Source organism: Platalea leucorodia (assembly GCF_965183815.1).
Source record: "Platalea leucorodia genome assembly, chromosome: W".
Classification (NCBI taxonomy): domain Eukaryota; kingdom Metazoa; phylum Chordata; class Aves; order Pelecaniformes; family Threskiornithidae; genus Platalea; species Platalea leucorodia.
The window spans coordinates 10760497-10775456 of record NC_138859.1 but is presented as its reverse complement, the minus strand read 5'-3'; the positions used below and the strand labels follow the sequence as shown (position 1 = coordinate 10775456).

Here is a 14960-nt window from a genome sequence, read left to right as displayed (position 1 = left end):
ATATCTCACCAGAAAAGCATTTTAAAAATTACTAACTTAATGACAAAAAAAATATGCTCTTTTCTTGTTTTTATGACTTTAATTTATCTACAAGTGAAAATAAAGGCTGGCAGAACTATAGAATTCTCCTAACTAATCTTGTTTTAAAATTCTCCCTTCCTGGCCTCTTGCACCCTCATCTCTAGTGTTCCTGACTTTTAGCAGTAGGAAAACATGGTGGGTAAGTAAGTGGTGTTTGATGTTGGAAAGGGTACAGGGATAAGAGAGGGTAAGTAGTGCTGTAGATGGAGTACCTGGAGCAGCATGAGTCAGTCTTTTATGCCTGGAGCTTAAAAAGGTAAATTCAAGCACCACAGATAAAATTCCACTATGATATCTGGAGCTAGGCCCTTTACAGCACTTGAAACTGGGCATAGACAGGTCACAAAATAATGAAAATGACAGCCATGCAGGAATGCTTGTTTATTTTTGCATGCTGCAGAGATCATGCAAACTCTCCCTGTTTAAACTGGGAGAGTGCAGCGATGATGACAGGCTGGGGATGCAGATTAAAGTATGATTTCACATTGATCAGCAGAGCTGCTCAGCTTCTATTTCTGGTTGTGCGCAGACTCTTCCAATGCACAGGTACAACTTTAAATAATTTGATAGCAGACCAGGTCGAGGTAGTAACTGGGCTAAATAAGAACTCATTTGGGTGGGGAGGAGGCATTTTTCAGACAAACTAGTTGCCCCAGGATGGTTCAATGGGGAGTTGCTGGTGGCCAGAGATAGGGACTAACTATGTCAGCACTGCAGCAGAGAAAATGGATGGAAAGCTGAAGTCTGAACACTCTCAGTACCCTGCCTTGCTGGTGTATAGAGTCTTCAAGTTGTTCTCATTTCATTTGCTTAATGTTTGATGTTCCTTTGGATTTGATGTACAGATGAAGTGCGTTTCACCAATAGAGAATTGCTTTATTTCTTGTAGGGCTATTTAAACAAGGAAAAGCTATTTAACAGAGTTGCTGCAGTAAAATATTACTGGGAGAGCACAGAGAGAATATGGATGCTTGCTAAAATGTATTTGCAAACCTTTTCAACACCTTTAAAGTACTGTCATTTAAGTGAAAGATTACCAGGATTATTTGTAGCCTTTGAGTATAAATGTGCAATGTGTCCAAATACCTGATGGGAAGGAATGACGAAGAGGGAGCCAGACTCTTCTCAGATGGTGCCCACTGACAGGACAAGAGGCAACAGGCACAAATTGAAACACATGAAATTCCATCTGAACACAAGAAAACACTTTTTTGCTATGAGGGTGCCAGAGGACTAGAACGGGTTGCCCAGAGTGGGGAGTCTCCATCTGTGGAGCTATTCAAAATGTGACTGGACATGGTCCTGGGCAAACTGCTGTAGCTGACCCTGCTTGAGCAGGGGGGTTGGACTAGTTGATCTCAAGAGGTCCCTTCCAACCTAACCCATTCTGTGAAAATATTAAAAAGGTATGTAGTTTTATTGAGGAAATGGATTTGTGTGGCTAAAGTGTAAATACAGTGTCATAAATATGTAAACAGAGAGTCTACTGTAAATAGAGAGCCATAACAGTATATGAGATGTGTTTAGTATAAACAACTTCAGATGAGAGAAATCCATATGGCCTTACAGCAGCTATTTCTATATTGCTGTTCAATATATAGCAATATATGCTTGACTTACTTAGCAATATATTTGAAAATAGATACACTAAATTCACTTTGTTTTATTATACCTATATTAAGAAAAATATTTTGTAATTTCCCAGTGCATAATGTGTTGAGCAGCTTTTAAATCAACCAAGAAATATTGATGATGATATCATATCCTTAGAGAAATTAATAAAATCAACACATTAGGGAAGATGGATGGTGCCAGACCAATGTAAAAGGTAGTAAACATTTTTTTTTTACTCAGGAGATTTATTAAGCCCTTTAAAAGTTATGCTAAAGTCACTGCTGTTATAGGTTTGTGCAGCCAACGAAGCAGAATTGCTAGCGTTCTTTACATATTTCTCTAATCCTACAGCCTGGATGTCTTATTTCCCTCACTAATTTATTCTGGATACTTTCTGCAGCTTTCCTTTTGTATAACTGCATTTTATTTTACAAGGATATCTCAAAAAAGCTCCATTTAAGGATATATTCAGAAGTTTACTTTTTAGCTTGTATAGTTTTGCAAACTGAACATAACTGCAACAGAAGGATGCATGTAACACGTCAAAAAAAGATGAAGGCTAACAGGTCAATTATCCACCAATTATGAAGAAAAAGAGTGTTTAACCCAGAGCTAGGAAGCCAGATGTGACCCATGAGGATACTTCCTCTGGCCTGTTGCTCCCTTCAAGTGAGCCTTTTCCACTGGTTCCCTTGAGAGTGAGTTCCAGTCCAGATATGTTGCTCTGATGGTATCTGCTATGCATTCCCATCTTTCTTAAAGGCTTTCTTGAAAACCCTTCTCCCATCAGGATAAACTCATATCTGGTCAGATGATAGAGTGCCCAGGGTACACCTAAGACAACAGATTTCGAACAGCAACCCACTTCAAGTAATTCTGTCTTTTAAATGCCTCTCATATCAGGGGAAAGAATGAGCCAGGGATTGGCTTGGACACTTCCATTCATATGAAGTTTCATTTATGTTAAGTGTTTCCAAGAAGGGCCAGATCTGACACTCATATACAATAAATTCACCACTTCGGAGAAACACAGATTCAGTGTACTGTTTGTGCACAAGAGGTCCAGGCATGTGGCAGGGAAAGGGTCACGTACAGAAAGATAGGTGGTCTGGCCAGCCTGAAAGGTTCTTTCATTAAAAGCCTAACCAAGCAACCTGCTATAAGCCAGTAAGAGTTGTCACCATTGCCTTTTCTGAAAAACAGGAATTTGATGCGTCACCAGAGGTTTCAGTGTTTAAATTTAGACAATAACGTTGAAAGAACTGAGTCAATTTTTATGGCCTCTAGAAAGAAATTAAAATATTCTCTTCAGTTGATGTTGTGAGCGGCAAGCAGTCTCATCAGATGCTATTTCTATGAATCCAAATAGTACTTAATCCAAATATGTTCAGTAGCATGTAAAGCTCTCATAAAAATTAAAAGCCACTAGTGAAAAATACACACCTTTTACATTTAGGAGAAAAAATGGCCTCTTTCCCTTCACTGACAGAGGTTTATAGGTGCAGCAGCACTGTTCTCACATAATGAGATAGAAGTATTTGGGGATTTTTGTACTCTGGATATGTTGTATAGCCTCATTCCACCTGTGTTCTGACATGGTGAAATACAGGATAATTTTTAGAATAAGACCAGCATATTTTTTACTTCAAATCTGCTATCACCTTCCTCTTACATAGAAAGAGCTACTGCAAACAAAGGGCATTTGGAATTTTTTCTTCTTTCTGGAGCCTGCTCACAAAAAGCTTAGCTTTCTCAAATTTGCCAGAGAAAAAGATTTGTCCCTTTCATAAAACACTGATTATTGAAAAAGTATGTAAAATTGCAATGAACCAGGTAAAGTAATAATACATAAGTCTTTTCAAAGATCTATGAAGGGCCTTTTCTTTCTTTTAAGGTACAGAAGGAATTGTGGTAGCAGCTGCTATTATTAGTATTTATCTGGAGCCATGATGGTTTCAAGGGCCAAAATTGGGAGGTCTGAAGTTTTCCCTGTTAACTACTAGCTTGGCATCTCTTTTATCAGCAGATCACTTCTTTTCTTTGGTAGGAAAATACAGTTCTTTTTAAGCTCTTTTCCATTGTTGTATTGCTATGGTTAGGTTAATATTGACAGTTTTGGGTTGCAGTCCATGTAGATATTCCCCCAAATTATATCCTGAGGAGCTAATGATTTCTTGAGATTAATAAGTTATGTCAACTCTGTATATGTATACAACTCTGAATGTATACATTCTTTTCCATTAATTATTGTAGAATTAAACAACTCTACCAAATCTTTTTTCCCTATGGAATATTTGAAGTTAAAAGAAAGTTTTCAAAAATCAAATTCTGCAAAATGGCCTCTACCAAGCTGCAAGAAAGCCTTCAGAGTTACTGAAGGTAAGTTTTTTAATTTTTCACTAAACTTCACTCAGTCTTGAGTACAGTATTTGAAAATAAGTTTCTAGCTAATCCATGCCATAGGAAATCAGAGATGGATGATTATTAAAGTAGAGCTGAGTTAAATTCTCCTTGTGTGACTCATACACAGTGCTTTGAATCTAAAGATAAACTGCAAATTGTAAAAAGACAATTTGTGTGTGTACCTTTTTATTTATTCTTAACTCTTTAATGTTGTGCACATTACCAGGATAGTTGTACGTAGTTTCCTGTTTGGAAAAATCTGTATCTCCATAGTGGAATAAAGAAAATGACTCTGGAAAAAAAGTTACCAGTTCTGAGTGTGGTCAATAAAGACCTCTCCCCCAAAAAATCAGAATCAGTCTTTTAGGAAAGAAGTCATATAAAAAAAGTTGGAATAATATGATATGTATTATTCTGTATTGCTTGTTTTATACATATGAAATGGAGTAAAGGGGTGGGTGTTTTTAGCTTTATTTTCTGTTTGTTATATGAAGAAACCTCAGTCCTCGTCATGGTTTAACCCCAGCCAGCAACTAAGCACCACACAGGCACACGCTCACTCCCCCCATCCCAGTGGGATGGGGGAGAGAATTGGAAGGGTGAAAGTCAGAAAACTCGTGGGTTGAGAGAAAAATAGTTTAATAATTGAAGTAAAATGAAATAGAATAGTAATAATAATAATAATAATGATATAATAATACAATAAAAATATACAAAGCAAGTGATACACTATACAATTGCTCACCACCCACCGACCGATGCCCAGCATGTCCCCAAGCAGCGATCGCTGCCCCCCGGCCAACTCCCCCCAGTTTATATACTGGGCATGACGTCATATGGTATGGAATAGCCCTTTGGCCAGTCTGGGTCAGCTGTCCTGGCTGTGCCCCCTCCCAGCTTCTTGTGCACCTGGCAGAACAGGGGAAGATTAAAAGTCCTTGACTAGTGTAAGCCCTACTTAGCAACAACTAAAACATCAGTGTGTTATCAACATTATTCTCATCCTAAACCCAAACCACAGCACTATGCCAGCTACTAGGAAGAAAATTAACTCTGTCCCAGCTGAAACCAGGACATTATCCACCCCTTATTCCATACCATATACATCATGCCCAGGTCTTACACTTTCCAATACATTCCAAATAATCACCACCACTTTTCCAGTCTTTTGATATATCTATACATATATATACACACACATAGATATAATTCCCTTAGTCTATAGGCTTTCCCTCTAAAACGTTCATTGAGTTCATTTAGTCCATGACTTTGGGCTTAACCACAAGACCACAGGGCTCATCAGTGAACAGGGCATATTGCTTCTCATTTTCTGGTAGTTTATTATACAGTGGGGCCTCCTCAGCACACGTCACCTCCTCCTCTGGCGATATTCCAAAATCTTTGCCTTCTGGCTAGTCCATGATCACTTCCAAGATTCCTGGGTGACTGGGGTTTCCTATTTGCGCCCATTGTGTGATCAGTGCGACCCACTTACTCCACGTAGCATCAGTTGCATGATGTGTACAGGGGATCCTCCCTTTGAACATCCAGCCCAGCACCGGCAGTCGGGGTGCCAGGAGGAGCTGTGCTTCAGTACCAACCACTTCTGAAGTGGCTCCAACCCCTTCATATGCTGCCAATCTCTCTTTTTCAGTTGGAGTATAGCCAGCCTCAGATCCTCTGTATCCCTGACTCCAAAACCCCAGGGGTCGACCTCGAGTCTCCCCTGGTGCTTTCTGCCAGAGGCTCCAGGTAGGGCCGTTCTTCCCGGCTGCGGTGCAGAGCACATTTTTTACATCTTGTCCTGCCCGGACTGGCCCAAGGGCTACTGCGTGAACTATCTCCTGTTTAATTTGTTCAAAGGCTTGTCGTTGCTCAGGGCCCCATTTGAAATCGTTCTTCTTGCGGGTCACTTGATAGAGAGGGCTTACGATCAGGCTGTAATTTGGAATATGCATTCTCCAAAAACCCACAATGCCCAAGAAAGCTTGTGTGTTTCCTTTTTGCTGGTTGGTGGAGACATGGCTGTTATTTTGTCAATCACGTCCATTGGGATCTGACGACGTCCATCTTGCCATTTTATTCCTAAAAACTGGATCTCCTGTGCAGGTCCCTTGACCTTACTTTGTTTTATGGCAAAACCGGCTTTCAGAAGAATTTGAACTATTTTCTTCCCTTTCTCAGAAACCTCTTCTGCTGTGTTGCCCCAGACAATGATGTCATCAATGTATTGCAGGTATTCCGGAGGTTCACCCTGTTCCAGCGCAGTCTGGATCAGTCCATGGCAAATGGTGGGGCTGTGTTTCCACCCCTGGGGCAGTCGATTCCAGGTGCACTGGACACCCCTCCAAGTGAAAGCAAACTGTGGCCTGCACTCTGCTGCCAAAGGGATTGAGAAGAACACATTAGCGATGTCAATGGTGGCATACCACTTGGCTGCCTTTGACTCCAATTCGTATTGAAGTTCTAGCATGTCTGGCACGGCAGCGCTCACCGGCGGCGTGACTTCGTTCAGGCCCCGATAGTCTACTGTGAGTCTCCACTATCCATTAGACTTTCACACTGGCCATATGGGACTGTTAAAGGGTGAGCGAGTCTTGCTGATCACTCCTTGGCTCTCCAGTTGACGAATCGATTTATGGATGGGAATCAGGGAGTCTCGGTTGGTGCGATATTGCCACTGGTACACCATTGTGGTGGCGATCAGCACCTGTTGTTCTTTGACCCCCAGCAACCCCACAATAGAAGGGTCCTCTGAGAGACCGGGCAAGGTGGACAGCTGTTTAATTTCCTCCGTCTCCAAGACAGCTATACCAAAAGCCCACCGGTACCCTTTTGGGTCCTTGAAATACCCTCTCCTGAGGCAGTCAATGCCAAGGATGCATGGAGACTCTGGGCCAGTCACAATGGGGTGCTTCTGCCACTCATTCCCAGTTAGGCTCACTTCAGCCTCCAATGCAGTCAGCTGTTGGGATGCCCCTGTCACTCCAGAAATACAGATGGGTTCTGCCCCATTTATAGCTTGATGGCATGAGGGTACACTGTGCACCGGTGTCCACTAGAGCCTTATACTCCTGTGGGTCTGATGTGCCAGGCCATTGGATCCACACAGTCCAGTACACCCGATTGTCCCTTTCCTCCACCTGGCTGGAGGCAGGGCCCCTCTAGTCCTGGTCATAGCATTTGTTATTTGCTTCTTGTCAATGCGAATCAAAAATCCCTTTATTAAGATCGGAAGCCAAATCAGCCCTTCTGCTCTTTCTGGGGAACTGCTCACTGGAAACTGGAGCAGCAATTTTCCTGGAAGAACCCCCTTTTGTGATTGTTTTTCCTTGCAACTCACGTACCCGTGCCTCTAGGGTCGAGGCAGATTTTCCATCCCACTTCCTCATGTCTGCTCCATGGTCATGCAGATAAAACCAGAAGGTGGCCTGTGGTGTGTATCCACTATATCTTCTCTCTTGAGCAGAGGGACGCTTACTCCTAATGGCTGAGATACTGGTCCGTACAGGTGAGGAGTAGGACATGTCCTCTTTGAATCACTGGAACTCCTGGGATTATTTCTCAGCTAGCATGTCCGGCAGTTTCTCCACAGCCGACATGCAGGCCTGTAGGGAGGAAGAGAGACTTTCTTCATATTGTTGGAGTTGGCCAGCCATTTCATCCACCGTTTGTCCCCCTCCATCTTTCATGGTCATTACTGCTAATGAATTTGCGTACAACGATGGTGCGCTCCATACAAACTTCCATCACATGGGTTGTGTGCACCTGACTTCATCTGAATCTTTGGATAACTGGTCATTGTCCAGGTCATTATAAATCACTTCCAGTACAGCTAATTCCCTCAGGTACTGGATACCTGTCTTCATGGTGGTCCACTTGCCTGGGTGGCATATAACATCTTCCTTGAAGGGATACCTTTCCTTCATACCTGACAGGAGTCACCTCCAGAGGCTGAGGAATTTTGCCCCTTTTCCAATCGCTTTGTCAATGCCCCCTTCCCTAGAAAGGGATCCCAGCTGCTTGGCTTCCCTACCCTCTAATTCCAGACTACTGGCCCCGTTATCCCAGCATCGGAGCAGCCAGGTGATGATGTGCTCGCCTGGATGACGACTAAAATCTTTTCGCATATCTCGCAGCTCACTCAGGGATAGGGTTGTTACCATCTCATTTGTGGGTTCTGCCTCTTCCTCCTCCTATTCTTGTGATGGCCCTGGCTCATCATCAGCCCTTACTAAACGAGCTGATTTCCTTGTGTATTTTTTCTTCTGTATAGGGGCGACTGATAATGGCACGGGTTGGTTCTCTGGCGTAGCCACAGCGCCTGTCACGGGGGCTGGCATAGCCACAGCACCAGTCGTTTTGTCGTCAGATCCAGAGACCTTCTCTTCCCCTTGAGGGTTCTGAATAGTGTTGAATACGTCTCAGTAGACATAGGCCAGGCCCCAGCACATTGCAGTGATTTGTGTCTCCCTAGAATCACCAGGGTGACAGCATACTTTTCCAAATATTCTACTAATTTTTCAGGATTCTGCACTTGTTCAGGGGTGAAGTTCCAAAATACTGGAGGGGCCCACCATCCTAGGCATTTGCACATGCTCTCCCACACACCCTGCCACTCATAACTATCCAGCCTTGGGGCAGATCTCTGGATGATATTCTTAAACTGCTTATTAACCTTAGACAAAACTGAAACAATATCCCCAAGAACTACCAATAGATGTATCTTAACTACCCAAGGATGTTCAAGATACTGAAAAGTTATTGTAATGAAGGAGGAAACATCATAGAAGAAGGCAGCGAAGGTGCAAATTCTGTACTTCCTCCATAAAAAAACCTCTCAGAGGAGGAGGTATAATTGCTAATTGTCTACATGAGGTGGTACCCAAAGTACAGTAATGGCTTCACTACAGAATCCAAATACCAGAGAAAGCTCAAGGCCGTTTCCTCTCATCCTATCGCTTGTTACTAGGGAGAAGAGACCGACCCCCACCTCGCTACAACCTCCTTTCAGGTAGTTGTAGAGAGCAATAAGGTCTCCCCTCAGCCTCCTCTTCTCCAGACTAAACAACCCCAGCTCCCTCAGCCACTCCTCATAAGACTTGTTCTCTAGACCCTTCGCCAGCTTCGTTGCCCTTCTTTGGACACATTCCAGCACCTCGATGTCTTTCTTGTAGTGAGGGGCCCAAAATCAAACACAGTACTCGAGGTGCAGCCTCACCAGTGCCAAGTACATGGGGACAATCACTTCCCTGGTCCTGCTGGCCACACTGTTCCTGATACAAGTCAGGATGCCATTGGCCTTCTTGGCCACCTGAGCACACTGCTGGCTCATGTTCAGGCAGCTGTCAACCAACACCCCCAGGTCCTTTTCCGCCAGGCAGCTCTCCAGCCCCTCTTCCCCAAGCCTGTAGCGTTGCATGGGGTTGTTGTGACCCAAGTGCAGGACCCGGCACTTAGCCTTGTTGAATCTCATGCAGTTGGCCCCGGCCCATCGGTCCACCCTGTCCAGGTCCCTCTGCAGGGCCTTCCTACCCTCCAGCAGATCGACACTTCCACCCAACTTGGTGTCATCTGCAAACTTACTGAGGGTGCACTCGATCCCCTCATCCAGATCATCAGTGAAGATATTGAACAGGACCAGCCCCAATACTGAGCCCTGGGGAACACCACTTGTGACCGGCTGCCAACTGGATTTGACTCCATTCACCACCACTCTCTGGGCTCGGCCATCCAGACAGTTTTTAACCCAGCGCAGAGTGCACTTATCCAAGCCATGAGCAGCCAGCTTCTCCAGGAGAATGCTGTGGGAGACTGTGTCAAAGGCCTTATAAAGTCCAGGTAGACAACATCCACAGCCTTCCCCTCATCCACTAAGCGGGTCACCTTGTCATAGAAGGAGACCAAGTTAGTGAAGCAGGACCTCCCTTTCATAAACCCATGCTGGCTGACCCTGATCCCCCGATTGTCCCGCACGTGCCGTGTGATGGCACTCAAGATGATCTGCTCCATGACCTTCCCCGGCACCAAGGTCAGGCTGACAGGCCTGTAGTTCCCCGGATCCTCCTTCCGACCCTTCTTGTAGAGGGGCGTCACATTTGCTAACTTCCAGTCAGCTGGGACCTCCGTGGTTGACCAGGACTGCTGATAAATGATGGAGAGTGGCTTGGCAAGCTCCTCCTCCAGCTCCCTCAGTATCCTCGGGTGGATCCCATCTGGCCCCATGGACTTGTGAGCATTCAGGTGGAGGAACAGGTCGGTGACTGCCACCTTTTCAACAACTGGGGCTTCATTCTGCATCCTATCTCCATCTCCCAGCACAGGGGCCTGAAAAACCCTGAGGATGACCAGTCTGACTATTAAAGACTGAGGCAAAGAAGGCATTAAGTACCTCAGCCTTCTCCTCATCCTTTGCGGCAATGTTTCCCTCTGCATCCAACAAAGGAGGGAGATTCTCCCTGGCCCTCCTTTTGTTGCTGATATATTTGTAAAAACATTTTTTGTTATCTTTAACGGCAGTGGCCAGTTTAAGTTCCAGCTGGGCCTTCGCCTTTCTGATCTTCTCCCTGCATAACCTCACAACATCCTTGTAGTCCTCCTGAGTCACCTGCCCCTTCTTCCAAATGCGGTAGGCTCTCCTTTTTTTCCTGAGTTCCAGCCAAAGCTCTCTGTTCAGCCAGGCCGGTCTTCTCCCCCGCCTGCTTGTCTTTCAGCACATGGGGACAGCCTGCTCCTGCGCCTTTAAGACTTCTCTCTTGAATAACATCCAGCCTTCCTGGACTCCTTTGCCCTTCAGGACTGCCTCCCAAGGGACTCTCTCAACCAGACTCCTAAACAATCCAAAGTCTGCCTTTCTAAAGTTCAGGGTAGCGGTTTTGCTGACCTCCTTCCTTACTTCTCCAAGAATCAAAAACTCCATCATTTCATGGTCGCTGTGCCCAAGACAGCCTCCGACCACCACATCACCCACCAGGCCTTCTCTGTTCATAAACAGCTGGTCCAGCGGGGCACCTCCCCTGGTTGGCTCGCTTACCAGCTGTGAGTCTACCCATGCCTTTCTACAGGTCCAATTTGATAAATTCTGGTCCTCCACTTATAAAACTGTGTCACACAAGGTTATGATTTGATACTGAAAATAATAAGAAATGCTCATAGGTATCAAAAATGAGCAGACTTGAGAAGTTCGAGGACTGGTAGATCATCTTTGGTATTACTCAGAGGGGAAGCTATTGTCAGGAAAAACAAAAATGAGTATTTCCTTTCTCTAACAGCAGTTAATGTAGTTTGGATGTTCATGCTGAGCTTATTGTTTTGTTGTAATTATTTACATAATTACATTATGTATGTGACATAGTTCATATATGTGCCATAATGTCATATGAATTATGTCTTTCATAAATGTTAAAAGTTACCATGATGAGCTTTGTACAAAACATAAATAATTAAAAATAAAAGGAATATCTGGAGAGGGCATACAGCTTCAGTATTGTGCTACCTGAAAACTGGGCATGTTATTCCACAAAGGTAATTCAGAATGCTGGATTTACGTGTCTCCAAAGGATAGCCTAAAAGTCCCACATTGAATGGGAACATGATTAGATCTAATTAACAGGAAACCTGAATCACATAACTGTCTGAAACTTTGTCTTTGCCTTCTTAAATACAAGTGTCATTGCCATGTCTCTTTCCTCTGACTTTTTATTTGAATAAAAGCTACTGCAGGGTTTGTGTTGGTTCAAAACGCAAGTGTATAATATTTTCTTCCTGGATTGCTTTTTTGGGCTTGCATCTAAATTGTGCTTGGCACCATCTAAAGTTCCGTATTTGGTATTCTTAACTTTGCTTATGTTCCCTGCCTCAGGAGGCTCCCAGGGACTTTACAGGCATAGAAGGCTGAGCATACTGGCAGCAAAAGACATCTGACACTGTAATAGATGCCCTTGCAAATGTAAACCCTAATATCACTGAGAGCAGTAGGGGAAAAGAGGCTACTTAGATTAATTTTTGCTTAATTAGGAAGGTAACAGCCTAATAAGATGTTAGAGTTGCAGAATGCAAAATATAAAGAATGGGAAGAACAACAGAGTGGGTGACATGAGTGGAGTGGCTGGAGTGAAAGGGAATATGGTTACAGTGCTTAGAAAGCGATGAAAACATGCAGTTTTTGAACGCGAGAATAACTGCCTCTTTATAAAAGAGTACTGCATTGTCAAAGAATACATTCTGTGGCTCTATTAGGAATGCATGTGCTCTTTTGTCTAGTTCATATCCAGCAAGTGCAGTGGTCACCAAGAATCTAGCAGCTATTTTCAAACTTCTGTCCTGGTTTCAGCTGGGATAGAGTTGATTTTCTTCCTAGTAGCTGGTATAGTGCTGTGTTTTGGATTTAGGATGAGAATAATGTTGATAAGACACTGATGTTTTATTTGTTGCTAAGTAGGGCTTACACTGGTCAAGGACTTTTAAGCTTCCCATGCTCTCCCAGTGCTGGGAGGGGCACAGTCAGGACAGCTGACCCAGACTGGCCAAAGGGCTGTTCCATACCATATGACATCATGCTCGGTATATAAACTGGGGGAGTTGGCCAGGGGGCAGAGATTGCCGCTCAGGGATGTGCTGGGCATCGGTCAGTGGGTGGTGAGCAATTGTATAGTGTATATCACTTGCTTTGTATATTATTATTGTATTATTATTATATTATTATTATTACTACTATTACTAATATTCTATTTTATTTTACTTCAATTATTAAACTGTTCTTATCTCAACCCACGAGTTTTCTGACTTTCACCCTTCCGATTCTCTCCCCTGGTGGGGGGAGTGAGCGAGCGGCTGTGTGGTGCTTAGTTGCTGGCTGGGGTTAAACCATGACAGTCCTTTTTGGCGCCCAACGTGCAGCCCGAAGGGTTTGAGACAATAACAGATTAACCAGAGTGTATTATGGAATTTGTATCTGTTAACAGTTGCTGGTCACAATGTTGATTCATCTGTTCTTGATACTTGTTTATCTGATCTGCACCATGCTCTTGTTTTTGCAGTACGTGGTAAAGATTGGTGTTGGTTTTTGCAGTTTACTGTGCTCTGCAGTGATTAGTGATGTTTTTGCTTGGGAGATTTGTTATTAAAACACTGACCTTAAGTGCTGCCTTGCCGGACATGCTAGAACTTCAATACGAATTGGAGTCAAAGGCAGCCAAGTGGTATGCCACCATTGACATCGCGAATGCGTTTTTCTCAATCCCTTTGGCAGCAGAGTGCAGGCCACAGTTTGCTTTCACTTGGAGGGGCGTCCAGTGCACCTGGAATCGACTGCCCCAGGGGTGGAAACACAGCCCCACCATTTGCCATGGACTGATCCAGACTGCATTGGAACAGGGTGGGGCTCCAGAACACCTGCAATACATTGATGACATCATTGTCTGGGGCAACACAGCAGAAGAGGTTTCTGAGAAAGGGAAGAAAATAGTCCAAATTCTTCTGAAAGCCGGTTTTGCCATAAAACAAAGTAAGGTCAAGGGACCTGCACAGGAGATCCAGTTTTTAGGAATAAAATGGCAAGATGGACGTCGTCAGATCCCAATGGACGTGATTGACAAAATAACAGCCATGTCTCCACCAACCAGCAAAAAGGAAACACACAAGCTTTCTTGGGCATTGTGGGTTTTTGGAGAATGCATATTCCAAATTACAGTCTGATCGTAAGCCCTCTCTATCAAGTGACCCGCAAGAAGAACGATTTCAAATGGGGCCCTGAGCAACGACAAGCCTTTGAACAAATTAAACGGGAGATAGTTCACGCAGTAGCCCTTGACCCAGTCCGGGCAGGACAAGATGGAAAAAGTGTGCTCTACACCGCAGCCGGGGAGAACGGCCCTACCTGGAGCCTCTGGCAGAAGGCACCAGGGGAGACTCGAGGTCGACCCCTAGGGTTTTGGAGTCAGGGATACAGAGGATCTGAGGCTGGCTATACTCCAACTGAAAAAGAGAGATTGGCAGCATATGAAGGGGTTGGAGCCGCTTCAGAAGTGGTTGGTACTGAAGCACAGCTCCTCCTGGCACCCCGACTGCCAGTGCTGGGCTGGATGTTCAAAGGGAGGGTCCCCTGTACACATCATGCAACTGATGCTACGTGGAGTAAGTGGGTCGCACTGATCACACAATGGGCTCGAATAGGAAACCCCAGTCACCCAGGAATCTTGGAAGTGATCATGGACTAGCCAGAAGGCAAAGATTTTGGAATATCGCCAGAGGAGGAGGTGACGCGTGCTGAGGAAGCCCCACCGTATAATAAACTGCCAGAAAATGAGAAGCAATATGCCCTGTTCTCTGATGGGTCCTGTGGTCTTGCGGGGAAGCAACGGAGGTAGAAGGCTGCTGTATGGAGTCTTATACGACAAGTCGCAGAAACTGCTGAAGGAGAAGGGGAATCTAGTTAGTTTGCAGAGGTGAAAGCCATCCAGCTGCCTTTAGATACTGCTGAATGAGAAAAGCAGCCAGTACTTTATCTCTATACTGACTCATGGATGGTGCCAAATGCCCTGTGGGGGTGGTTACAGCAGTGGAAGCAGAGCAACTGGCAGCGCAGAGGCAAACCCATCTGGGATGCCACATTGCGGCAAGATATTGCTGCCCGGGTAGAGAACCTGGCTGTAAAAGTACGTCACGTAGATGCTCACGTACCCAAGAGTCAGGCCACTGAAGAACATCAAAACAACCAGCAGGTGGATCAGGCTGCTAAGATTGAAGTGGCTCAGGTGGATCTGGACTGGCAACATAAGGGTAAATTATTTCTAGCTTGGTGGGCCCATGACACCTCAGGCCATCAAGGAAGAGATGCAACATACAGATGGGCTCGCGATCGA

General features: G+C 44.6%; 1 protein-coding gene across 1 annotated transcript in view; it reads left to right on the top strand.

Annotated features, from left to right (window-relative positions):
• The window catches only part of LOC309601734 (E3 ubiquitin-protein ligase RNF180-like), a gene marked incomplete at both ends in the record, with an annotated part of 52726 nt that overhangs the window by 25865 nt on the left and 11901 nt on the right, over positions 1-14960 (top strand). Inside the window, one exon of the mRNA XM_082334898.1 lies at positions 3949-4074. Within this exon, the coding sequence (XP_082191024.1) occupies positions 3949-4074 (126 nt within the window). The remainder of the gene's footprint in view (positions 1-3948; positions 4075-14960) is intronic.